This window comes from Asterias rubens, chromosome 3 (genome assembly GCF_902459465.1).
Source record: "Asterias rubens chromosome 3, eAstRub1.3, whole genome shotgun sequence".
In the NCBI taxonomy this organism is placed as follows: Eukaryota; Metazoa; Echinodermata; class Asteroidea; order Forcipulatida; family Asteriidae; genus Asterias; species Asterias rubens.
The window spans coordinates 6,265,263-6,292,973 of NC_047064.1; the positions used below are offsets into that span (position 1 = coordinate 6,265,263).

Here is a 27,711-nt window from a genome sequence, read left to right on the forward strand (position 1 = left end):
AAAGTTGGACAGGAAGGTCAATATTTGAAATGAAAACAATTTAAGCCTGGAAACTTTTTTTTTTTCCCAATTATAATTTCTTATAATAAATGGCCTAGAAGAAGCTGACGGTCTGTAGAATTTGTATCTGGACAACATTCGTCAATACACTTATTTTTTAGTAAAACATCCACCAAATGCTAACAAAAATGTCAGTCCTCACTACATCTGTATAAATCTTTTATCTCCTCCAGTTTCTTTAATACTAACTTTCATCTAACTATTTTTTTTCAACCAAAATCTTTTTGTGCTTCTGAATGTACATTACAAAAATATATTGACAACAAACTTCACTTTGTTATAACTATCCAAGTCCCCCCCCCGTGTCAAAATTTTGTGCCCATAAGTGGAAATTGCCCTTTAAGGCCATGGGCCCTGTTGCATTAGTCTTGGCCTTCATGCCCCTTCCAAATATTCCCATAGATTTTAAGATTTTTGAATGGAGGTGCCCTTCGGCCTTACCCTCAAACATATGAAATTCCAGGCCAGGAGTGGATTTCATAAAGGGTTAGTCTTATCTCGAGTTTGGACGAGTTACTAATCCTAAGGCTAGTCCTAGCTTAGGACTAGCCTTAATTGTTTAATATCTCCTAGCCTAAGTTCTTTGTGAAAGCAACCCCTGAAAATGTATTGCTAAGCACAGTATTTCTGTTTTCATTCTCAAATTATTTTTCTACAGGACTTGATTCAAGATGACTGACATGGCATCTTTTAATTGTTTACAGGTTTTCATCAAGAATTTTGAAAATAAACAAATATGCTGACCTCAGGGAAAAAGAAAAACAATTCGGGAAGGATGTATTTTAATTGGCAAAGGAAACATAAAGATATATTAAAAAATCTAGCGACGACGAAAAACTACCAACACATGTCTCGCGCAGCTGCGGAATTTCTGTAACTCGTTTCTGTTTAAATAAACCTACATTTCTACCTTGAAAATATGAGAAAACGGGTACCAGTGATTGCCAAGCCGGTACCAGTTGCTCATCATCAGGGCCCAATTTCATAGAGCTGCTTAAGCAGAGAATTATGTTTGGCACCTTTCTGCTAAGCAGAAATAAGCAGGATACCAGTCACAGATGGTAAATGTGACGTGGTAGTTTGGTTGGTAACCTTATTCTGGTAAGCATAATATTACTGTTCTCAGCTACTTGTTGTGCTTAATCAGCCCTATGAAATTGGGGCCAGAATTATAAATAATGACTTGGGCTAGGAATTGTCAGAATTTGACACGCTGGGTTGAGCAGATGACTGAAATATTTATGGGTCAACGTCTCTATCTGTTGTTTATTTGGTGCAGCCAATTAGTCAAGAGCAAATATGGACATCGATTGGGGAGAAGAAATAAATTGGTATTGATTTATATCATTTACAAATAGGGTCAGGAATGTTTAATGTTGGCATGAAAAGACTGTATTGTTTTGGGTCATTTAGCTTGACTTTCACTATTGCCTTTTTACCCCTTCATTTTTTTGTTTTTCAGGTTTTTACGTTAAAATTGATCTGTAGAAAACAAATAAATCATAACGAATATCAATATAAACCAAAACATTAAGAAGGAACACAAAACTTAATGTATTTGTACCCAGACCCTAGCCCAGGATGACCTGGGACCTAACCCCGGGATGATGCCCAGAATCAAAAAATTGCAGAGTTGCAGAATTTCTGTAAAACAAACCTGGATTTCTACCTTGAAAATATGAGAAGATGCGTACTGTGATCACCGGGCCGATTATTGCAAAGTTGGTAACAGTTGCTAATGTTCAGAATTATTAGTAATGCCCACAATCTAAAAAATAAGTTATAATTTGTGTTTGGGGTTCAGACTCAAGTACTGGAATCCATTTCTATAGAACTAAAACATTGTTTTGTCTATTACAATGTATAAAGCTTAACTTACAGGAAGAAGTGTATGTAAATTAAAAAAAGATATAAACGTATAGTTTTGCACATATAATGTATACATTAGTACACTGTACAATAATGAAATTGATTTGAAACTTGACTTCCAACAATACGTTTATGATAAATCTATATCAATAGTATATGACAAAGTTTCCTACATACCATGTCTGCATTGGTCCTTGTTGTACGCACTCCACCGGGGCATAAGTGACCATTATTCACATTGGCCATTTTGAAAGTTCACAATCGTGCAGTAACCTCAAAGACTCCTGACTCCTCTGTGAAAAATCCCTCCAGGGGTACCCACAAAAGTGTGGTCAGAAGTTACATATCCCTCAGAGTTTTGTTTGTGCTTTTCCTAGTTTGCCTTCTGAGCTCCAGTTTGTAAAAAAAACTCCAACGTAAAATGGAAATTCAAGATGATCCTTAATTAGGATGTTCTACACAAAACTGAAAGAGAAGTTTCCTTTCTCTAAACAATGCCAAATGTATTCAATCCACCACGCACACTGCCATTTCACTGCTCCTCCATTAAATCCAATTGACACTCATCCATAAATCTGCAGATGCCAAAGTTGTCCACACTCAACAAATGTAGGGATCAAAGAGAAATTGTTTTGCTCCAGCATGTATACAAACTTAAAACTTTACTCTCCTTGAATACAAAAGTGATGCTCAAAAACACACTCTTCCTGTGTGAATAATACGTATCATCAAAATCACCAAGCACTGAACGTTAAGACAGGATAATTAGTAGTAGTCGCACTGAATCCAAGCAAGGATTTGTAATCAAACTTTAAACTTACTTAAGGTTTACTCTCCTAAAGACAGTCATGTTCCAAAGCACACTCTTCCTGTGTGAATTACGTACATCGAAATCACCAAGCACGTTAAACAGGATAGTTAACCAGTAGTCACACTCATACCGAGAGAGTATTTTTTTCCCTGTCCCCTGTAACTGCTGTCGTTAGACAGGATAGTTCGAGCAGTCACACTATATCCAAGCAAGGATTCATCTTTTTTTCCGCGCCCCCTTGTAACTGCATTCAGAGACAGGTGCTCGTAATCCCCGTCAGGATCGCTGTCACCGTTTTTTTTTTTATTCGCCATCAACGTGTGCTCCGTCATCAATTAATGCAGTAACATGATTAGGACTCTCTCGGCTGAAATTGTCTCTTCACGGCCACATCATCATGTCAATGTTAAGCCGACTGGTTGGGTCGTTCTAAGGAGAGACCCCTTACACACACACATGAGTGGGAGAGACACAATGCATACAGTGTAAAGTAGTTCTGTGGCGATATGGTATTACTATTATTATTATTGTGTTATTATTCGCTGGGGCTCTTACAGGGTTGATTTCAGGAAAGTTGTAACGCTATCCTCAAAATTTTGCAGGGGTGGTGTTTCTTTATAGGTCCCCAGTGTAGAAGCTGACACCACGGAAGGAAACAATATTTAAAAACCAATACAACATGATTTAAGTTCTCCCCTTCGTTGGTCGCTTTCTAGTCAAAATGCTCTAATCACTGTGTGGCGATCAGAATTTAACGAATCCACTAAGGAAGTTGCTGCGACAGATGCCAGCTTGACAGGACGCTTTTGTTTCCTTCTACACCGTCTGATTAAGCGGATTGTTCCTTGATGTCTCCTTGGCGTTAATCCAATCAGATTTTGCAGCTTTCTCTGTGAAGAGTTTGACTTTCTTGTCACAACTGTGAAGGGTTGCTGATCGTCTTGTGAAGCAACACTGAAAATTAAATTTCTACAGTTGCAACAGTGTTTCTTCTTGACATTCTATTTAACAGTTGTCTTGTCTTCAGCACCGCCTGTTCTCCAATTGTTTAGTTTATAATAGGAATTTTGTGTCCACTCTATACTCCACCAACGCACCCTTGGCTTTATGGTCTCCTTTAACAATCCTGCCGAGTTACCAACAGAAACGTTTAAAAAAAAACAATTGAGCAGCAAGTCATTCTATATAAGTATACACCTCGAGTAATAAGAGTTAGTTCCATCGCTCTGTAGAACAAACAGATATAGAAAATCCGCTTTTCATGAATTGTCTGGGACTCTGTAGAACAATGTAGCAAATACAGCCTCAATTGTAGTGTGTTTCTGACGACGACCTCACTTTATATTTCTACATACGTCAAATGTCAGAGATCTAGATACTCTATTCATTCCATTCAGGCGAGGATGTCAGAATGAAATTACTTCTCTGCTGCGGCTACTGCATTGATCCCACAGCGAACGAAGCAACTCCCTCCTCCATCAGGAATCTATCATACGTCTAGACTTTGAAGTGCTTTTTAATAACATCAGTCCCTCACAAAAAAAACATACACGCTTGAATTGAAGCGACAAGAAAATGAAGGAGTTCACACTACTCACATCGGCGCAAAGTACACAACACCTTGCTACATCCGATACATTCTCACAAAGTGCAACGACGTCGCCGAGATGTGCAGCCCTTGTCAGAAAAGTTTCAGGAGAAGAAACGTTTCTTCAAGACTGCACAAAGCAACAGATGGATGATACGGCGTCCAGTGCATGCTTATCTCATCAATAACCCCACAGGACTCAAATGAGTCTTCAATAAAAAACACACCTGCAAGTCACATTTGAGACAGAGCAATGCTGAACTTGCTGTAACCATGGCAACACATCACCCAAAGAAATCTTGGCGAGTCTCAATCTCCAAGGAGAGGCTTACATTCTCGCTGTTTTCTTCCCCCCTCTCATCAATAAGATATCAGATTCCTTTTTAATATGTTGATCCCTAATCGGTTTTTCTTTCCGGGACTAATAATGCGGAGAGGTAAAAAAGCACCCTCTGTTGTCCAATGTGACGTCTTCATACACTTCTCTTCTCTTTCTTAGTGCCCTCCAACCTCCAGGAGGACAGCCGCTCCGAGCTGATGTCGTTCACACTCTCTGCTGTCTGTCCAAGGGTAGATCTGACCTCCCCATTAGTACCGGGGCAATGATATGCTGTCTCTCAAAGCATCCAGAACGCACACACACACATTCACGCCAAGGGAGACGGCTTTCATCACGTTCGGCTGGCCGAGGATCGTGATCAGTCGCCGCATCCCAGGAGGAAGGCTAGCTTTTCTCAAGTATGTGAGGAAGGGATACTAAAACGATACCCCCCTATGTGAGATGCAGCAGCATGAGTCAAAATCCAGTATCCCCTAGAATCGTAAACATTGGTGATTGAATCGGTTCATGTTTCTGAAACTGAACTTTGGGGGTTTTATCGAAATGGAGGTCTGCTGTGCCTGTCTGCAGTTTCCCCTTAACATAAACGATGACTAATAGAAGGTTTTTTTAACGTTGAAATCCAGTATCACAAAAAAATCATAAACATTGTCATTGAATCAATTCATGTTTCGGAAACTGAACTTTGGGTATTTGAAATGCAAGTCCCAGACTGGAGTCCCCCCTATACATAGACGATGACTAATACAAGGTGTTTTTTTAACGATGAATGACAACACAAGATTACTGCCCAGGGTAATTCACACGTTCCTTATAATGTCAACAAACACCTGAAATCCAATCTTCCTAATTAGGTACGCCTTTCTTAATGGCAATCCAAGTACTGCTGCGATCATGCATCTGAGTTTCCTGAGGAACTTGGCGGAGAAAACTATAAAAACAAAAATAAAGATAAAGCAGAGAGCAAGGAGACAAAGCATCGAGCTGTGAAGATAAATCAAGTCAGTGTTGGTCTTCCATCTCAACAAACTCTGCAGCGACGACGTCTGTAGTCGATGTCCTCCGTCGACTCGTAGTAATCAAATTTCCATTCCAAGTCATTTCCTTGCCTATTATTTCCACCATCCTAAAGGCCAAATAAATAAATAAATAAATAGTTGATCGCCCTCTCCCTCATCCTTTTTTGAGGCCGCTTTTTTTCTCTCTCTTTTTACTTTTTGTTCCTGTGTATTTCTCATTAAACTTATTAATCTTATAAGAACTTGTGACTACATCAAGTAAATGATGACTTTATAAAACTGAAGAATTGGTAGCCAATTTGAATTAAAATGCTTAGCAGCTACCTTTGTGAAAAGATTTCAAACATAAAAAGGCCCTCATCCTCCCCTTTTTGGAAAAAAACCTGGACGATTACCTGGTATATATTTTTACTTGGCCTAATGCAATCCCAGCACTTTCTCTGCTGCTGTCTGTGGCAACCTAAACAAATACAACCCGTACAATGAGTGCAGGCAATGTGTCTGTGCATTACTTCCACAGGGTTTCACATCTGTTCAAAATATGGTTTGCCCTCCTCCGTTATTCGAGACAAAACTTTCTGAAAATTATTAGTGAAAACATTTCTTTTGGCACTAATAAAAGTTTGCTGAGCTATAACTTCTTTAGAAAATGATGTGTCTGAAGAATTCATTTAAAAGGGAAAGGAATACATGTAAATAAAAGACAAGATTTGCAATTGTTGTACCGTCAAATAACATCAGTTTGGAGTCCCTTCATTTTATGAACCTAAATATTTTCTTATTTGTCCTCCGGAATCATAACAAGAATCTTTTGTTGAAAATTATAACGCTCACATCCTGTGGTTATGGGCAATTTTATATTTCCTGTCAGTCTTTTTTCATTCATCATAAATGTCTTAAACGCAAGACTACTTCCTTCTTTCTCGATCAAAGTTTGGATTTCTATTAAACGGTTAAACAAATACGTATATATTATATACTTTGCCTTTAGAGCATCCAACAAAATTGTTTTGCTTCGCAATTATTTTAACATTGCTATAAAAAAAATAGGCCCCACACAAATAGTAGAGAGCTTGAGTTATGTAGGACACAATCTGACACTCTAAGTCAACTCAACAACCCAACAGTCCAATCTGTTTTCTCTTATGTAGGAAGTTTACAAAACACCCCTTTCCTTACAAATTCCTTAGAGTAGACATTTCTGAGTTGCTATTTTGTTTTTCAAGAAAAAATGTGAAACCGCACCTCATAAATACCCTTAACGAAACAGGTGACACTCTATGTCAACTCATCAACCAACCAATCCAATCTGTTTTCTCTGATTTTTTAAAGATTAAAAAAAACGCCTTTCCTTACAAGTTCCTTAGACATTTCTAAATTTTTATTTTGCTTTTTCAAGAACAAATGCAAAGACCGCACCTCATAAATATCCCTTGAAAAACAGGTGAAGCAGAACAAAGCAAGTCTTTCAGTGAGATTCCAAGATAGATGACACTGAGGTTAAACTGTCCGCTTCTGCAGGGAGTAATGTTGTGTCTGCACTTGTTTCTCACAATTTCTGTTTAATTATAACTTGGTGGCTTTGGTTACATTTTTGAAAGGGGGACTCTGTTCTCTCTTCTGAGGAAGTCAAAGTTTAACACAAACACATGACTAGTTTCTCAACAGCGGTTTGTGACAAATTGCAGTTAAAAAACACACAAGGACCAGTCCAATTATGTTGAACTAGTCTGGCTGGCTAGTTCTGCCGGTCGATTTCACAAAACTCCTCCTAAATTAAGACTTATCTTAGGACTTAGGATGAGTCCCAACCCTGCACTGTAGCATGCAGACCTTAAGATTAATCCTAAGTTAGGAAGAGTTACTCTTTGTGAAATCGACGGCAGGCCTGAAACTTCTCTCTTGGAGGGGCGCATCAATTTCCTTCTGGTAGGGGGAACTTCTAAGTATGAGGATACTGTAAGTTAGCATTGGAACCTTGCAGAGGGCACCACAGCACATGGTGCCATGGTTTATTTGGAGGCCCGCAAGTCGATTGCTTGCCGCTGATATATTTGTAAACACTGATTTAATTGTTCATATTCCTTCAGTCACAAAGTCTTATGCTAATAACAATGTTGCAAGCAGTGCTGGTTGCAAAGAAACACTCAAATATGGCCCAGTGAAAAAGCTGGCGGAATAGAGAAATGGCTATCTAAGCGGTCCTGCTGGCTAGTCACTGAAAAAGTTATGGGCAAACCCTGAGTGCATACATGTTTTTTCTCCCATTATTGTGATCACCTATGATACATGTATTCCATTTCCATTTTTATGATTTTGTTGTCCTCTAAATTTACGGTTTTGCATGAAATGGCCTCTTCCACATGCAGACCTACACCACTGTAACTAGGTTAATAATAATTGGCTTGCATCCCCTACATGCATTTGGGGGAGGCTATCCAGGAAATTACATGCCATTAGCAAGACAAAACATTTCAGTTTCGCCTGGAGTGTCAATGAGCGCAAGGAGAGACCGGGGGAAAAAACCACAAAGTGATTTTATTTTTCATTCGATAAAAAACATCCGACACAAAGTTATTTCTCTGAGGGGGGTTAGAAATCTCACCCGTCGCAAACTCCCACATGTGTGATTTCAGCACGTTTGGCATATTTATCCGCAACAATTTACATTTATTACGGCGACGGCGGGGCCAAGATTTGTTTTCAATCACTCGTGCCCTTAATACAGAGTCGGTGACCCAATCTTCTGAAATGAGTCAGAAAGTGACTTGCGTTGTTTCCTTTTCCCCCCAAGCGTTAAAACATGACATTGCTGGATGAATAAACAAATTTCAATTTCAGGCCTGGAATTTGATGGAGGCAGACCACGGAGGCCATGGCCTCTGTTGTACCAGGTCTTAGCCTTGGTGCCCATCTCAAAACTTTCCAATAGACTTAAAGATTTTCCAATGGGAGTGCCCTCAGGCCTTGAACTTCGCTCTTGAAGGGGCATGGCAATTTTCCTCTGGTAAGGGCACTTCCATTGGGAAGATGTAAGTTTGTATTTGGAACCTTGCAGCAGGCACCACAGCAAAAGCACAGGGCACCACTGTGAGTGCCGTGGGCTATTTCGAGCCCTGTGCCCTTTTGCAAAATGAAAATATCCCTGCCCTCTCAAAGATGTAATTCCAAGCCTACAATTTCACCTTGTGAAAGGCAATTGCCCCACTGATGCAATCCTTATGAAAGTTTATCAACCTCCTGGCACAAGTCATGAATACATGCAATTATAAACTTAAGTAGCACTATATATTTGGTGTGGGGTAACACCATGTGTTCATCATCTACTTGCCCGGTAGATTTTGTCCCTTAGAAAACTGTTTTGCTTTATATTCTACTATTGGGAGTGAAAAGAACTGTCCAGTTTTTTCGCAACATGTGCAACTACCTGGGAAGAAGGTAGAAAATCGATCTGGACTACTACTTTAGCTTTTGGTTGATCGTTCTTAACTTCACTACCTCGGAGTTAATTCTTAATTGGTCTCAACATTTTGACTAGCTTGCTCTAGTCATCGTCAGTAGCACTGTTAGCTACATTTATATCAACAATTGCACACTTACTACACGTATCAGCCAAATTCACTAGCTACAAGTCAAAATCCAGATATTTTGTAAAATTCCTATCAATCTTGTTTTATCTATAATAGGAATTTGTTTACCATTTGCTTCTTTTCCACAAATTAATTTTGTGCAATCGTTTCCATGATCTTGCACAATACTTCTCCATACGTCAATATTAAAGAATCAAGAACGAAAAATTACCATCACAATTGATTAACCATGAAGTAGTAATTTCAAATAAATTATGAATATAAAACCATCTCCCAAGAGATGATAAAAAAACACTACACATGACATTAACCCCATCAGCATAATGAAGGACATGATCAGTATCAATATCCGATGATTTGTTTCAAATGGTGTCAACTTTCAGTGTGATTTACTCCTAACTGACCCAAAAAAACCAGAGAGCTTCAGTGATGTTTTTGTTAACAGAGCACGTAAGTACATGTAGATTTTATTGAGATTTTTGTCCAGAGTATTTCCCCGACCAAATTGCAGAAAAATAAATCTTATATTTGCCAACAGGCAGAGCACCAATGTACCCAACATACATTTCTGTATATTTGACCACACCGACTTAAAAACCTTCGCTGGCAAATCATTGCCGAAAGCAACAGTTCACTTTGTGTACATTACGAACCGAAGAAATAAGATCTAATCTGTGCATAATATCTTGACAAGGTTGGGGTGACTTTACTGACAGGATATGACTCTATGAGTGTACAGATGGAGCTTTATGTAAGACATATGCCACAGGGAATGCAACTTCTAGATATTCTAGATATATGCCACTTGGTATTCTCCAGTTTAAAGGGATTGTACAGCCTTTTAAATCTTGTTTAAACATTTTTTTTGAGACACGTTGTTTTGAGACGTGAATAATGGATGAGATCATAGAGAACCTATGATTGGATTTGTTGTTGCTGTTTTCTCAGCAAACAGACCCGGCAATCAGCTGAAACTTCCATTTGTGACTTATTTTGTAACTTTCTATATAATTTTGCCTATAAATCACACCCCCCCAAAAAAAAAAAAGAACTTTAATGAACATTCAATTTTTTCATTCATTTCTAACTGAAGAATACTTGAAAGTATTACAGGGAGGGCAAGGTTAAAGAGTCCTATTTGCAGCACGTGTCTCAGTTACTCAGAAGGGATTAACGGAATGATGACGTGCCAAAGCGGTCATGTTCCATGAGAGATGATTGAGGGCAAGCACCTGCAATGGGTTTTACACATTCTCTTATATATCGCTGCTGGTGGATTTCCTAATGATCACTGTGTTCATATATCATGCTGGGTGTTGGCATTCGACAACTCAACCACAGTTAATGTTGTAAAATTTAATGTGTGGCAGTGAATGATGTCCCTTGCACAGCAGAGCAAATTGCTACACAAAATGTATCAGTTGCAACCATAGAGTTATATATAAGAACTAGAGGGCGCACTGGCCTATATACGCGACCCGGCATGCGCGCAGGCGGCCATTTTCTAAGTTGACAAAACAGGCATTGCTTAGCATGTGTTTGTGCGGCCATTTTGTAAGTTGAAAAAACAGCATCGCGTCAGCGTTCAATAAACACAAACTCCAACAAGTACTTCGTATTCAACGCGCGTACATAATGGCGCACGTGTCTCGTTGCGGTCCCGTCGCGTTTGTACAAGAAGCATCACCAGTGCACCCTCTAGTTCTTATAACTCTATGGTTGCAACTCAAAATCACCATTTGCATACTCAATAAAGCATTCAGTGTTCAAAATATGTTACTGAACACTAATGATAAGTAATCAAATATATTTAGCATAAGACTTACTTGGTAATAAGCAACCAAGAGCTGTTGATATTATAAAAGGTTGTGAGAAACGGCTCCCTCTGAAGAAACGTAGTTTGTGAAAAAGAGGTAATTTCTCACTCAAATATTAAAAGACCTTGGATCTCAAGCTGGTTGTTGGCATTTGACCATAGTTAATTTTGTAAAATTTAATGTGAGGAATTTGATGTCCGATTAATATTAACCCTTTCAGGCACCATTTATATAAGGTGATCAATTGATCATTTGTTTGAACACATTGTGTATTTGGGAAGGTATTTTTTTTGCAAATGGCAACCCCCCCCCCCCCCCCCAAAAAAAAAAAAAAATAATAATAATAATAATAATAAAAAATAAATAAATAAATTAATAAATAAATAATTAAATAAATTTGTCACAATACTAATTTATAGCATTACCAAGAGTCATTTTCCCATTCTGAAAACTGGCGACTTATGAAAGAGTAGCCCCTCACGCAATGTCTTGTCAAAGCACTTTACAAGGAAAATCAATGCAAAATACTGTAAACGGTTTCGATTTAATAAGGAGAAATTGATTTTCTAATTGTTCACTAATTCTAGAAGTCAATGTTTCCATTTTTCACTTTTCACCATCTGTCGTTCACCTGGGCGCTTCAATAACAATACATAATGTTATACACCACATGTAATTTTAATAATTGGATGGCAATGATCCAACACAGAAAGAACAACGACTCTACACAACAAACTTGTCCAAAACTAAATTCAACATCAGGCCTTGAAATAACCCACAGCACTCACAGCAATTTCCGTGGCGCCCTATGTTTATGCTGACATAGTGCTTTTTGCAAAGTTACTCAAAGACGTACCCCTTACCAGAGGAAATTTGCTGTGCCCCTTCAAGAACGAAATTCAAGGCCAGCAACATACACGATAACTACTTGAAATTGTGTGTTCTCGCCAACAGTAAATCATCTCCATTAATATTCTATTGTTCAACAGATGTACAAAGAAATAAGCAGACATACAAGTAAACAAACATCAATATCTTTCATCGTCAACTGTAAAGCCACATCGCAAAAACATCCTGAAACATGATTCCAATTATTAAACCTAAGTGTACGTAAAGAATATGAAATAACTTATTGTAGAACGATTTGAGATTATGAGGAAAGTCAAGCAAAGTTCAGCACTGTTCAAATGATATACTGCCCTCTGTTGAAAAGAATGTTTTGATACAAACTTTCACAAGTCTACACCACAAGAGGGCCCTGTTTAAGTTTAAGGCCAGTTCCAAGTTGGGGGGGGGGGGGGCTACAGAGACTGTTACTAAGGACGTCCTATATTTCAATGCATGATGACACGGCAATCTAGCAGTAGCCATAGCTTCAGACACAGGCTTAGCACAGATTATATTCATAATTGTATCCTTGGTCCTTCACGCCATAACTTAAGGCTGACTGATACCCTTACAGTCAGGCTTTGAAAATGAGAAAACTACTCGAATAAAGACTACATATTTCTATGAAATCAAATCAGGATGCTAAAGAAACCCTATTTGCCGATCAAGCCTAAACTTGTGCGACCATCACATAGGTTTAATGACAACATGAACAAAAGTAGAATCTATGTCCATAAGTTTAAAGGAAGAAATCCAAAATGGTGCTGAGTCAAGCCACTCAGGTCATGTATCGATCGATGCGAATACTCAAAACACTTGCACACTCTATTCTACCTTAGTGCACAGCACTTCCGTGACCTAAGGTAGTTTTTCACAAGATCTTCACAATAAGAACAACACCAAACCACAGCAAATAAAAAAAAAATCATGGTTTCTCACCGTGTTAGCGACTTCCAGAAAGTTTCCGGTCGAGGAGTTGGCGCTCTCCATTAGCTTCTGAAGGAAGGCTCCTGGCTCCGGGCTCATGTCCCTGGCCCCCGAATCTCGCTCCCAACTCTCTCTTGCCGCTGAGGAAGCTACAAAGAGAGAAAATTGAACTAGGGTAAACTCTCGATACAATGTCTTCATGAAATACTTATAAAACCAAAAAGTGACAGTAGAGGGGCTTTCCTTTTCAGCATTTGTTGTGTGTAAACAATATAGAATTGTGCAATTGTTTGTATCCTTCAACACTTATCTTAAAGGCAGTGGACACTATTGGTAATTACTCAAAATAGTTATTTGCATGAAACCTCACTTGGTAAAGAGTAATGGGGAGAGGTTGATAGTATAAAACATTCTGAGAAATGGCTCCCTCTGAAGTGACGTAGTTTTCGAGAAAGAAGTAATTTTCCAAAATTTGATTTTGAGACCTCAGATTTAGAATTTGAGGTCTCGAAATCAAGAATCTCAAAGCACACAACGTCGTGTGACAAGGGTGTTTTTTTCTTTTGTAGTTTTCTCGCAACTTCGACGACCAATTGAGTTTAAACTTTCACAGGTTTGTTATTTTATGCATATGTTGAGAAGACTGGTCTTTGACAATTACCAATAGTGTCCTCTGTCTTTAAAGTCTGCAAAGAGCAAGTCAAGTGCTTGTCAAAGCAAAAACATTTTCCCCCATATTACCGTATACATATGTACAACCATCATTGCATTTAAACACCTCTATCCATCCAAAACATACTCCATTATTGGGTTTGGTTTTATTTTGCAGGGATGTAATAATAATCATAATAATAATAAATCTTATAAAGCGCTGGTATCTAGAAAACTATAACTACCAGTGACTCAAGTGATTGTATCAGTATTGTCATCATTTGATCAACAGAGGGCACTGTTTACTTCAGTCAGTCTAGTCTAGAAATGATCCACGGGGAAGGATCCTGAGCTCTTGCACATCACCCATTTCGGAATGCCCAACTGACACTGACAGTGTCACTCCATGTTTAATCAAAGGTATCACTCAGATTGGTAAAGCTAACAAAACCATCAAACTCTTAGGCAGTGTTCATGCTTTGTGATATCTACCACATTGTATGATGAAATAACAAACTTGTAAACATTTGGGCTACATGGAATCTATTGTGTCAGTTTGGAGAAAAATTCTAGAAAATTTACTTGAGAAAATAAAAATCAGATTACATTGAGTTTATCATCGCAATTTTGAAGTAACTTTTCAATTCTCCTCAAACGAACCAAACAAAAAATTCTTTCAAAAATATCAAAAATCCCACTCACCTAGACTGTTATCGCTATTGGGCCATGACCCGTACTTGTTTAAATTCTGCGGTAAATTCGGATCACTGCCCATGCCCACTGACCCCTGACCCTCCAGTTTGGCGTCCAGCTCCCCGAGGCTCGGATGTGACGAGAGGCCGCTGTCCTGCTTGGCCAAGGAGCTGATCTCCCCTTTGAGTTTCCGCTGGCAGCTGATGAACTCTTGGCAGGAGATCCGGCCCGTCTCGCCAGCTCCTAGCTGCTCCATGATGTCCTGGACGGCTTCCTCCATGTTCAGCTCTCGACAGACGGCGAGGAGATCGTGTCTGAAAAGAGAGAAATAAAGGAAGATTTGTTTGAAAATAGTTTCCATGGAAATCTTTAAAATAAAAAAAACCCACAAAACATAATCAGAGGACAGGAGGAGCTTCATCGGGATGAGGCCAGCTTATCCTGTTACAACCTTTCGCATGCCATCGAGTCAAACCCAACTCCAAGTTAATCTACAAGGCAGCATCTAGCAACAGAATCCAGGGGTAGATTACACAAAGAGTAAGGACTAGCCCTAGGAGATATTAAAAAGTTAAGGCTTAGTCTTAAGTTACAACGAGTAACTTGTCCTAACTCAAGAAATACTAGTCTTAACTCTTTGTGAAATCCACCCCAGCATTCCCCTGAAGATGATCAGAGCATACTGAGTGAAATGTGGAGTTGTCAGCCACCGTTTCTTTTCAGAACCAACACTACTCGAAAGAGACTTACACATGATGCTACCACAAACCTCACCTAAACAATATGCTTACTAGAATAAGGTTACCAGCCAAAGTATCATGTTACGTGTGAAATCTTTGACTGGTATCCTGCTCATTTCTGCTAGGCAAAAAGTTTGTGCACAATTTTGTTTCTGTCTGCTAAGCAACTCTATGAAATTGGGCCCAGTGGATCAGTGAAACATTTATATCCAGCAAATTTAAAATAGAAATTTAGTTTTCGTGATACCACAAAAAATTAGGTGGTCATACTTCTGCTTAATGAATTACGTACCAAAAGTAATCATGAGTCAAGATTTAAGATTCAAGGTTCATATTTGATGGTCGATATCCCAGATGGCACTACTACCCATGACGACATCATCCATTAACTCTTTCAGTGCCAAGGTCATACTATTTTATTTATTTCGAAAGTGACAATATCATACATGTTAGATTGATTTTATATATATATATCTAAAAGTGTACCTGAAAAAAAGCACCAAAAAACAGGCACTGTAAGAAGTTTAAAATGTTTTGGGCTAATGCCAATATACCCCAAAACAAAAGTTCTGTCAATCAACTTTTCAGTTGTACACAGGAACTCTCTTTAAATGGCACCCTTAGCTTCATCCTGGGATGCCATTTACCCCCTCAGGTTTACGAAACACTACATCACAGCAGATGACTTTGAGTTATGACAACATGCCAAAACAATGTCTAATAACTGTCTCTACTTTTATTCCTAGGTTACCTTCATTGTGGTTTTGATTTCAACAGTGGTTTAGATCCAAAGCTTTGACAAAAGCCAGAGCCGTATATTGAGAGTTGCGACAACTTGCGATGAGAACTTAGAAGCCATTTTGCATCAAAAAATAAACCGCATTGGCAAATACTTGATGCCAGACTAGTCTGTCTTTTAGGTAAATAATAATAATAATAAGACTTGTAATGCACACATATCCACCCTGCTGGGTGTTCAAGGCGCAGTAAAACCACAAAAAGGTTGTGCTGCATTTGGACGAAAAATGGCATCCAGCAACCAAGTGACAAAAGAAAATGGCCAATCCCTCTACAGTATGCTGTAACTCTCTCAATGCACAGCTCTGACATAAGCCATTGTCCGTTAACTGAAACCCCAGCCATTTTCGTTGTCGTGGAAATAATGAAAAGTGACAATTTGTGGGGTATTGAAACGGGGAACACATCAACCTTTGTTCTAGATGATGGAAGATGATGGTAGGCTGGGTGTTGTGACATTTGCTGCTGCTGCTGCAATGCATTACATTTACATACTTGTTCATGTATTCATTCATTCATTTCACAGTTGGGTTAAGTTTTATCAAATTTTTATCAAATTTGATCAAATTTTTTAAATTTATGCATTCATGCCTACAGTTTATTCTCCTTGTTAAGTCAGAGTTTGTTGTCTTTTGTAATTTTTAATAATATTGAATTTTATCAATTTTAATCAAATATTATTTTTTTTTTTGCATTCATGCCTGGAGCTTTTCTTCTCCTCTTTTAAGTCAGAGTTTGTTGTTTTTTGTAATTTTTAACAATAATGAATGTAAACACGCCAATTTAAGTCTTTTTAACTTCTGTCGTGTATTTTGTGATATTTTTAATAAACCTGAATGAATTGAAACTGAATTGAATTGGATTTCACAGGTAAAAATTCAAGACAGACAATAAGAACAGTAAAGAAAACAAAAACATGCACATACAATTGGGGGAGAGAGAAAAAAAAGTAGCACCCCTGATGGATTCTAAATAAGTAAACTAAATAACCATCGAGTTAATCTCCTGATGCCACAATTAAAGAAGAACAATACAAAAGGACATTGCAGATGGACATTATTAAAACATGGTTTACAGTGTGACAATATAGAACTATACAAGCAGTATAGTATACATGTAGTAGTACAGACTGAACTTATTTTGCACGCTGAACTGATTTTGCACACTAAATGCCAATATTGAGTAGTCACAAATGGTGACTTTTGAGTAGCAACTGATACAACTTGTGTAGCATTTTGCTTAGCTACACAAGGGAAGTTGTTCGCTGTCAGGGTGTCTATGAAATGCTTGACGGTGGATTCTGTTAATGAGCCGATTATACACCAATCTGTCGACCAAAGAAGCCACATTATGGCAGCACAAAATGCCTTCATAACTGTTGAGGTATCACTTAAAAACAGTAAAACAAGGGAATTTGGGTTGAATTACACACAGATGTGCGCCAGCGCCATAGCTGGAAGTAGTCCCTTCGCATCCATGGTGGTACAAAGCCTGAGCGTGCGACCAGTGCGTGCGCAAATGATGTTCCACGTATTGACTTACCAACAATGATAAGGGTCTTCTTGAAATGATATCAACAATACAGTGCAATTAGATTGGCCCCCCTCTAGATTATACGATACTGTAACCAAATAGCATTATAATGAATGTTGAAAATTGAAAATCCACATGGCGGAGTTTGTCTGGTTGTGGTCGACCGCCGACATTTATACTCAACCTCTTGAAACAATCAGCCCTACTCAGATGAGACTGTGTCTCAAGCGACCCTTGTAAGTCATGATCATCCATCTATAATGACCTGAGCAGGTTGAAGCCAGGGGAGCCATCAGCCACTGGCTCAATGCTCCTCACGTGTTGAGAAAAAAAAAAAAAAAAAAAAAAAAAAAAAAAGAAGAGAGAGAGAAAAATGTCGGCGATGGCGTTGACCGATTCTGACCAGGTGAAAAGGATTCCCCCACACCTCATCATTTATTAACGGGGCAATCACTAAAAGTAGGGGGAGGGGTTGGTTCATTAAGGGTGTGAATGCATATCACACAAGGAGGTGAGGCTGGTTATGAATTGATGTGTAGCAGGGGAAACACAGATGCTTAAAGGGAAGGTACACGTTTGGTAATATTACTCAAAACGAATATTAACTTAAAAACTGACTTGGTAACGAGCATTAGAGAGCTGTTGATAATATAAAACATTGTGGGAAACGACTCCCTCTGAAGTAACGTAGTTTTTGAGAAAGAGGGAATTTATCACTAAAATAATAAAAGACTTCTAGCTAGAAGTCTTTTATTCTTATCTGAAAGCACACAAATTCGTCCAACAAGGGTGTTTTTTCTTTCATCATTTTCTTGCATCTTTGATGACCAATTGAACCCAAATTTTCACAGGATTGTTAATTTATGGTTATGATGGGATACACCAAGTGAGAAGACTGGTCTTTGACAATTACCAAACGTGTACCCTCCCTTTTAAGGGTTACAAAATAAAACAAGCGCAAAAATATTTCACAAGGAGGTGAGGCCAGTATGAATTGATGTGTACTTGGAAAATAATACCAGCGCCAAAATATCTCACAAGGAGGTAAGGCTGGTATGAATTGATGTGTACCAGGAAAATAATACCAGTGCAAAAATTTCTCACAAGGAGGTAAGGCTGGTTTGAATTGGTGCCTACCTCGGAAAAACAGATGCTTAAAGGAGAAGTTACAAAATAATACCAGCATTGACCAAAAAATCATACAGCAAATGCCTAGCAAAATAAATCAGCAAAGCAAAATACATGTAAATCTTTGAGAGGGCGAGGCATTTTCATTTTGCAAAAATGAACCTCCCTCCCCTTCTATACTTGATTTCAAACAATGACAAACAAGTTGTTGACTGCAAGCCAAACTCTAGAAATTGTGGGGGGGAAAGCAACCGACACACAGAGGCTATATTGTATAAAAATTACCCTCCATTTCAACAATTCATTTTACAGATCCTTTGTCAAATATTTTAATTTTTTGTAAGTGAGGTAAATTTTGCATTTGAAAATTACCATTAAATATATTAGTCGGTACTGCATCAGAAGGGACTTTCTATCTTTCGAGAAATTGCAAAGTTAATTTCCTAAACGACAAAATATTGCCCAAAACAAAACCATTGTTTACCAAGTACACCATTTTTAACCCTGGCACTAGCACTGATATGTGATAACAAAACAGCAGACAAAGAAAAATTCAAACACAAAAAGTCAAAACATTAAATTCACTTTGACTCACTCAAAACAAACTTGAGTGATTACTATCCAATTACATACTATAATTTCCAAGTTGCTGTCAATAAATAATTTACGCTTATCAGGTTCCAGCAGGCTTTTAAAAGAAAACACTACTCACAAATTGGACTTCATTGGCACAGAAACCCAAACAAGGGGCTTGGAATTGTGTAACAATCGAATCAAGAGCATACATCCCCCCCCCCCCCCCGGTGCACCGCAAAGCACTTCTAAAACGCACCTCCACAAGCGTAAACATATGGGTTAATAGAATTAGTAATGGGCAGTTTGACAACAAGATGGGGGCCATGTATCGGTCTGCTGAAGGAAAAGTGCAATCCACTTCATGATTTGAACTTGAGGGGGGGGGGGGGATTCTAATATGCATATTTCATTTTAATGAAACGAGGTGGACAATGGACAATGACTTGTATAATACACAGTGCGGTTTGCACTCCTCAAGTTGGAAGGGGGGCGGGGGGGGGGGGGGGGATCCTGAAATTCATATTTCATTTTGATGAAATGAGGTGGACAGGATTTGCTTACAATGACTTGTAAACACAGTGGATGTTATTACCCTCTATGCGGACGTCTTTTGTCAATGTTGTATTCTCTACGGGGTTATGCCAAACTGAGGAGGGGAAAGGGGGGAGGGGAAAGGGGGGAGAGGGATCCATCTGGCGGAAACACTGGCTTGCCTGCTGTGGAGTACCATCACAATATGAAATAAAAATCAGACACCGGTGTGCAAACACACAATGTAATGTTATTAAGAAAGTACGGCGACTTCGGTTACCCGCATAAAATGTATCTGGGTCTTTCTTTCTCTTGGCAGGCGTTCCAATTTTTTGAATTGCAATGAATATTTATGGGCAGCGCATTCAATCTTTTGGGGGAATAAATGTTGGTGTTTTTTTACATACCTTGATTGTGTTTATACAGTAGGCTCTATCTAGTGTTACACACATGGGTAATATCTGATTCTGTATGACTTTATGAATTCAGAAACTTCAATAGAACTGATTTATTGTATGGTGAAGAGCTTGAGGCTGCTCTACACACATTGGCCTACTTTATACAAATACGCCCTCTTCAAAAGAACTTATTTAAAACATTTATGGCAATAACAACAGGTTTCCCTTTCCGTGTATGTATAAAACCTCCTCACAATTCATCTCCAATAAGAAATCAAACCTCTTTTTTCAAAAAATTTTTTTCACAAAATAGATCTTTGATTTTTGACTGCAACCGTGTCAGCCGCTGTTACTGTTCAACTCAAGTCATCAAATAATACAAATAAAAACCAATGAGGTTCTTGATTTGGTTTTTGTTTTCGTGTACAAAACCAATGGGGATGTTGGAGAAGAAGAAAAAAACAAGTCCAAACAATAGTAGTCTTGATTAGTGACAATCGTTTTGTTCATGTAGTCACCACTTGACCCTTTCATGCACCATTTATTTTAGTAATAAATTTGTCATATTGGACACATACATTGTTTATTAGGGGCTTTTTTTCAAATGGTGACCCCTGAAAATCAGGTGACAAGAACACCCTCAAAAGTCCTCTTTCCCGTTCTGAAAACTGTGAGGCAGTGCAATCTTTATTTTTCATTTTACAACTGTTTTTCTGGAGGGATTTAAACTGGTCATTAGCCAGACGGACCACTTGGACCTCTCAACTCTCACTTGTCCATCGGAACACTGTTAAAGTAAAGAACGCTGTCATCCAGCTGCTCCTTTAATACCACATCCCAGAGGTTATCAACTCATCATCTATCCCTAAACTGCATACAGGAGACGATCAGGTTCCGTCAAGTCGTTGATGATGAGCTCCCAAGAAAGCTAACAAAGAGCCCCGGTGTTCTGTCTCCTCGTCGCATATTATTGGCAAATCACCTGAAGCTTACATTTGCATCCTCTTTCCTCCCGGTCTTGCCCCCTATGAATCCATCTGCTTTGTCTTCTGTTTTCTTAAGGGGGCTTTCTTGGCAAATCCCTGAGATATCTTTTGGGACAGATGCGACACCTGTTTAAAGTGCTGGGATGGCCAGAGTTTACCATTTTAGCGATTCAATGAATGAGAAGATGTTAAGATGGTTAATAGTGTCAACTCCTTTGGGAAGAGGTAGGCCTACTAAGAGATGAGGCTCTTTCAGTGACAAAAGTGTACCGGTAGATGAGTACGTTGTATTTATCCAAGAGTGCTTCAAACTGGTTCAATTTGCACCCCCAAAACTAAATATTTGCACAACTGTATTTTCCTCTTTCAGAATACTCTCTAGATTTGTCAATAAATAGATTTCATGTTTTTGTTCAGGAGGTACGTACATGTATTGTGATCAGTTTAATAGGTTTCTTTGGCCATAAAATTTTCCTTCTTCTAAAACTTATTTTAAAATCCATAATTTATTTACTTAATTATACTGTATAAAATCGTGTTTTTTACCTACAATGATCTCTTTAAAACAAAAGGCAACCTATATCATACTACCTACATTGTATCTCATCCCCTCTCATAAATAAACTAAACTACATGTATATTAATAATTAATATTAATAATCATGTAAATTTAATGATAGTTACTTGTATGTACTGTAATTACACTCAAATTCCCCAGTGTCTAGTCACAACAAAGCCTCATTAGAATTCACAGTGTTATGTACACTAGTCAGGACTCAGGAACACATGCGGGCAGTACCCGTACAAAAGATAAAAACAACAAAGAAACACGTGTACACAATACACCACTGCTGTTTCACCTTTCAAGAGCGTGTCATCACTATTCGTCAATACTCCTTTTAAAACACACCAAGGCCCAATTTTAGTAAGATTACCAACCAAAATACCATGTTAATGTTAACAATTTCTGAGTGGTATCCTGCTCATTGCTGCTATTAAAGCAAACAATTGTTAGAAATCATTTCCTATCAAAAAAATAGTATGTCTTGACTACCAAAAATTACGCATCGTGATCTTCGTTTTGAAATACTAATTGAATCACCTAAGGATGAACAAAATAACTAGAACAGAACAATCATGTAAATTAATTCCAACTCAATGAATGTTTCATTTATAAAGAGAATCTGTAGCCAAACAAATTATATTTATTAAAAAACTAAAAAATCAATAACAAAAATATTTAAAATAGACATTGCAAGGATTGTTCAGATAAAAAATGTTAAAATTAAGAAATTTAAATTGTCAAAATATCATATTTTAATAAGCCACCAAAATGTGTTCTATTGCAAAGATTGCTCAGGGAGCAGATAAAAAAAAAATGAAATTGATATTTGAAAATTAAAATTGTCAAAATACTTCATTTTAAACAAGCCACATGGGGGTTTCGGGTGACGATAATTTATGAGGCACATAAATTGTATGTCCTTGGCAGGTGCTGGCGCATTGCACAAAGGATCGACGCCCCATCTCTCTTAAATGGTTCTCCCCCAGCATAGCAATGTTGTATATTGACTCAATTAAACTAGGCCACAACTCTCCGGGCTCTATCTGGTGACACACAGAGGTTGACAAAAGACTATGGCTTGATTGCCTCTCAATTGCTGGGTGACTGTGGGCCCAAAGCCTGTAAGCACAACAAATTTATTGCTTAACAGAGAGTGGTTACCAGCCAAAATTGCCTTAAGTGTACACGGTTGTGACTGGTGCCCCACTCAATTTTTGCTGAGCAAAGAATTTTGTCAAGTAACATTTTCTGCTCAACAGCTTTATGAAATTGGTCTTTTCACAAATGTATGCACTCTGGGCCATCTCGTTGTGGGCCATCTGTCAATGGTTGAAACATGGAAGACATGCTACCCCACTCCCTCTTATACCCACCTGTCAAACCATATTAATGGGGACAATTTCATTGAGCTGTTTAAGCAAAAGAAATTATGCTTAAAAGTTTTTTGCTAAGCAAAAAAAAAAGGACGATAACAGTCACGACTGATACATTTGGAATAGTATTTTGCCTTGAAAACTTATTCTGGTTTATGCATAATTTTGTTGTGATAACTTCCTTTTTTGATTTTCTGAATGCTCACTTTTTCTTAGCAGAAATTTGTTAAGGAATATGTTCTGCTTTTTTTAAGCAGCTCCACAAAGTTGGGCCCCTGGTGTCAGTGTGAAGAGAATTTCATTTCTGAACAAGTTGGAATGAATGCACTGGTCAAACTCCAACCCTACAAAAACAGACTGTATACATTTTAATAATTTTACAAAAAAAATTTGTGTACAACTAATAATGCTTTGCTTCTTTTGCTACACTGTATAACCTTCTGAGAGACATTTAAAGGGTAGGTACACGTTTGGTAATTACTCAAAACAAATCTTAACTTAAAAACTGATTTGGTAACAAGCATTAGAGAGCTGTTGATAGTATAAAACATTGTGGGAAACAACTCCCTCTGAAGTAATGTAGTCTTTGAGAAAGAGGTAATTTCTAATAGAATATTAAAAGACTTCTAGCTAGAAGTCTTTTATTCCTATCTGAAAGCGCACATTCGTCCAACAAGGGTGTTTTTTCTTTCATCATTTTCTCGCAACTTCGATGACCAATTGAGCCCAAATGTTCACAGGCTTGTTATTTTATGCTTATAATGGGATACACGAAGTGAGAACACTGGTCTTTGACAATTATCAAACGTGTACAGTGCCTTTAAAGCCAGCCATTGGGACTACCAGAGGGTAGGTATCAGAACATAATCATTTTGAAGAAAGTACAATCTTTCTTTTCTCAATATCATTAGCCTACAGAATTTGATGGACCAGAAGAAGACAACAAATGTACTGCTGCAAGACAGAGCCCCCCACCCCCACCCTGCAGCATTTGCCTTAAAGGCACTGGACGTGTTTGGTAATTGTCAAAGACCAGTGTTCTCACTTGGTGTATCCCAACATATGCAGAAACGACAAACCTGTGAATTTTTGGGCTCAATTGATCATCGAATTTGCAAGAGAATAATGAAAACACCCTTGTTGCACAAATTTGTGTGCTTTCAGATGCATTTAACAAAAGGCTTCAGCTGAAATCTGTTATTATTCGAGTGAGAAATTACAGTGTACCTCTTTCTCAAAAACTATGTTACTTCAGAGGGAGCCGTTTCTCACAATGTTTTATACTATCAACAGCTCTCCATTGCTCGTTACCAATTAAGTTTTTATGCTACCAATTATTTTGAGTAATTACCAATAGTGTCCAGTGCCTTTAAGACTAATTTCAATAGCCATGTCAGCATTCAGCGACGTTAATTTCAACAGTCCCACTTCCCACCTTTGACAATGCAGTGTGTAAGTGCAGCTGCCGACCCCAATCATCACCAGCGCCTTGTCTCTACCCCTCCTCCCTACTACCCTCCCCCTCAGACATGACCAAATAAAGAGAGGCCTCTGACATCCCCCGACGACGCATCGATAGCTGATGTTATTGTTAGGGGCAACCCAACACTTTGCATGTCTGAGTTTTTTTCCAGGGAAGAGGGCATCCAACAAGAGGGGGAAAAAGGAAATGGGAAACATTGAAGAAAACAGAGAGCAAAGAAACTTTGACCTCCACACTTTCCAGGTCTTTGAATATTGTAGCCCCTTCAGATGTTCTCACTTATAAATATACTATTTTGTTAATCCGGAGGTGACAGGTTCAAATCCTGCTCTTAAGTTTACCACATCACAACTTGCCCTGTCGAGAACAAAGAACGGACCACCTTGAGAGGGGGAAAAAAAGGAAAAAATAAAGCTTGAAGAAAATGGAAAGCAAAGAGGCTTTGAACTCCACTTTCCAGGTCTAGGAAATTGTGGCCTCTTCCGATGTTCCCATTTCAAAAAAAAAAAATTTTTGTTCTCAAGAAAAATAACCTTGTCTGTACAAGCCTGTATGCTTGGTTTTTGAAGGGGGCAAGGGCACCAAGGCATTTTCTCCTTGGTTAAGGGCACCCTATGAGAAAATTGTAAATTTCTACTGGATGGAGGCAATCGCCTTCGTTGCCTCCGTGAACATTCAGGCCTGCCTGTAGCCTTTATACCAGGACAGACTCGCATCTCAAAATAGATTTTGGGTTTTAAAAAATGTGTTAAAAAATTAACAAGTTTGAATTTACTGCACAAAATGAAAAGCGCAAGGTCAGAGTCCTCAAGAATAGGTAGAACACTTGTTTATCTGTTTACAAACACCACCACTACCTGAATCAATGAGTATATTACTTAAAACTCGGTTTTCATGAAAACATGGACTATTTCTGGTGGCCCCTTAACTAAACATCCCAACCGATGGATTGTGCACATTTTCTGGATTAGAATAGCCCTGCTGCGTATTGACCTAAAATAACCCCTCCCCCGAGCATGAGTAGAGGGTCCACGCATGACATCCCAAGAAATTAAAGCCACATGATGATCCGAATGTTATGAATCAATCATGTTTACCACATGAAATCATGAGAGGAATGTCATACCTTAAAGGAGCGTTACAGAATTGGTAAGAAACAAAAATCGTGAAGATCACAGATTTACATAAAACTTACACGGTCTAATGATGGTGATAGAAGAAAACATCCCTTGAAATAATTCTGTCTGAAATTTCATATTAGATAGTATTATAAATAGTATAATTTTGGGTTTTGAGTTTATCGCTCAGTGAGCGTTTAATTCATTTTTATTTTGGCGTCGATGCAATGCAAAAGTTGTAATCCGTTTTTCACTATTCTCTCGTGACCCAGATGGCCGATTGATCTCAAACTTCTACAGGTTTATGTATATGGTGGATTACATAAAGTGCTTACACTGTTAGCAAAAACCAATTCTGTAAGGTTCCTTTAAACTGCGGCTATAATAAGCTGCCCCAGAAACACAGAGATAGAAGATCAATTTTGGTGATGCATGAATCGGATGAAAACAACACAGGTTGATATTTTCCCCAAACGGGTCGGCACTCTCAGAAGTCTCGGTCTAGCAATGTTTGCCGTTATGTTTTGGTCTTTAGGTTAAATCATCCGTGTGCTTAGTCCGTGACGGCAAGATCAAACAATCCTCATGTGATCCAGCAATAAGTTTTTAAGGAGAGTGAAGGATATAGAGTGATGCAGAAATAAACTAATCCTATTTCAAAGGGACTTCAAGGTGACAAGCCAAGGATTTGTGACAGTTTCATTAAAGGCAGTGGACACTATTGGTAACTACTCAAAATAATTATTAGCATAAAACCTTTCTTGGTGACGAGTGATGGGGAGAGGTTGATGGTATAAAACATTGTGATTAAACGGCTCCCTCTGAATTGCCATAGTTGTCGAGAAAGAAGCAATTTTCCATGAATTTGATTTTGAGACCTCAGATTTAGAACTTGAGGTCTCGAAATCAACCATCTAATTGCAACCATCTTATGCATATGTTGAGATAACCAACTGTGAAGGCTTGTCTTTGACAATTACCAATACTGTCCACTGCCTTTAAAGGACGGTGTTGAAATTAACTTAAGAGGAAAACATGAAGCACACTGTACACTGTACTGTCATCAACAATGCTGAATTGATGGTATGGGATACATACTAGTCTAGTAGTATCCTACATGTACAAGATCCACAGTTTACTTTCACACAAACGGTACAAGACTTTGTCAAGTCTAAACCTGTGAGTTATCCCATAGAGCAAAGACCAAAACAGAGTTAAGGGGAAAACATGGAGCACACTCTACACTGTGATGACATCAATGGTGCTGGTTTGATGGTATGCAATGACCCACAGGTTACTTTCATGCAAACAATAAAGGACTTTGTCAAGTCTAAACATGTTAGTTGTCCCATAGAGCAAACACCAAAACAGAGTTAAGGGGAAAACATGGAGCACACTCTACACTGTGATGACATCAATGGTGCTGGTTTGATGGTATGCAATGACCCACAGGTTACTTTCACGCAAACAATAAGGGACTTTGTCCAGTCTAAACATGTTAGTTGACCCATATACCAGAAGGTGCTCTGGAGGTACACAAGACTATGCACATGCGTTAACGAAACATGTGCTCTATTTAATTAGCTGTAAATTTGAACATAATCACGACACATTGATTAATTGATTGAATGAAAGGGTCTAATTAATGTGCATAATTCACATGGTATGAGGCAAAATTATGTTTTGCAAAGGTGCGTTACGCATTGTGCAAGGGACCAATTTGTAGGCCTAAAGACCTTTATCACGGTGTGGTCATCTTGATTTTACTCGATTCCAACTCATTGTAACCAAACTGAAATATAAGTCTGGTGCCGTATGCGCAATGAATGTATTACTGTAATTGGAAACAGGGAACATGACCCAGATAGTGACAGCATGATAAAGGTCTATAGCTTCTTATCTGCACTGATTTAAAAAATAGTAAAACACAAACACAAATCTCAACTTCTTCCATTGAAAGACAACAGCCATCACACAGGGAAAAGTTACAAAAACACACAATTTCTCTTGATTTTTAACTACTTGAATGTTTTATGAGAATCTTCCAGCGACAAAATTAAACACCACTACTCAATTTATTTTTCAAAAATCTCTCCAGATTGTACCAAGTACCTACAAATGTGACAATCGTAAAACACAGAATTCCAAATTCTTCCATTTAAAGACAAGATCCATCGGATGATCCAACAAGGAAAAGTTACACTCTTTTGATTCATAAACACTTGAATG

The 27,711-nt window shown here is 38.3% G+C and overlaps 1 protein-coding gene across 1 annotated transcript in view; it reads right to left on the reverse strand.

The window, feature by feature from the left end:
• Positions 1 to 3,556: 3,556 nt before the first annotated feature.
• The window catches only part of LOC117288003, a 38,652-nt gene continuing 14,497 nt past the window's right edge, over positions 3,557 to 27,711 (reverse strand). The window contains exons 2-5 of the mRNA XM_033768678.1: positions 14,263 to 14,567; positions 12,922 to 13,058; positions 5,699 to 5,794; positions 3,557 to 3,694 (exon numbers count right to left, since the gene is read on the reverse strand). Of these exons, the coding sequence (XP_033624569.1) occupies positions 3,557 to 3,694; positions 5,699 to 5,794; positions 12,922 to 13,058; positions 14,263 to 14,567 (676 nt within the window). The remainder of the gene's footprint in view (positions 3,695 to 5,698; positions 5,795 to 12,921; positions 13,059 to 14,262; positions 14,568 to 27,711) is intronic.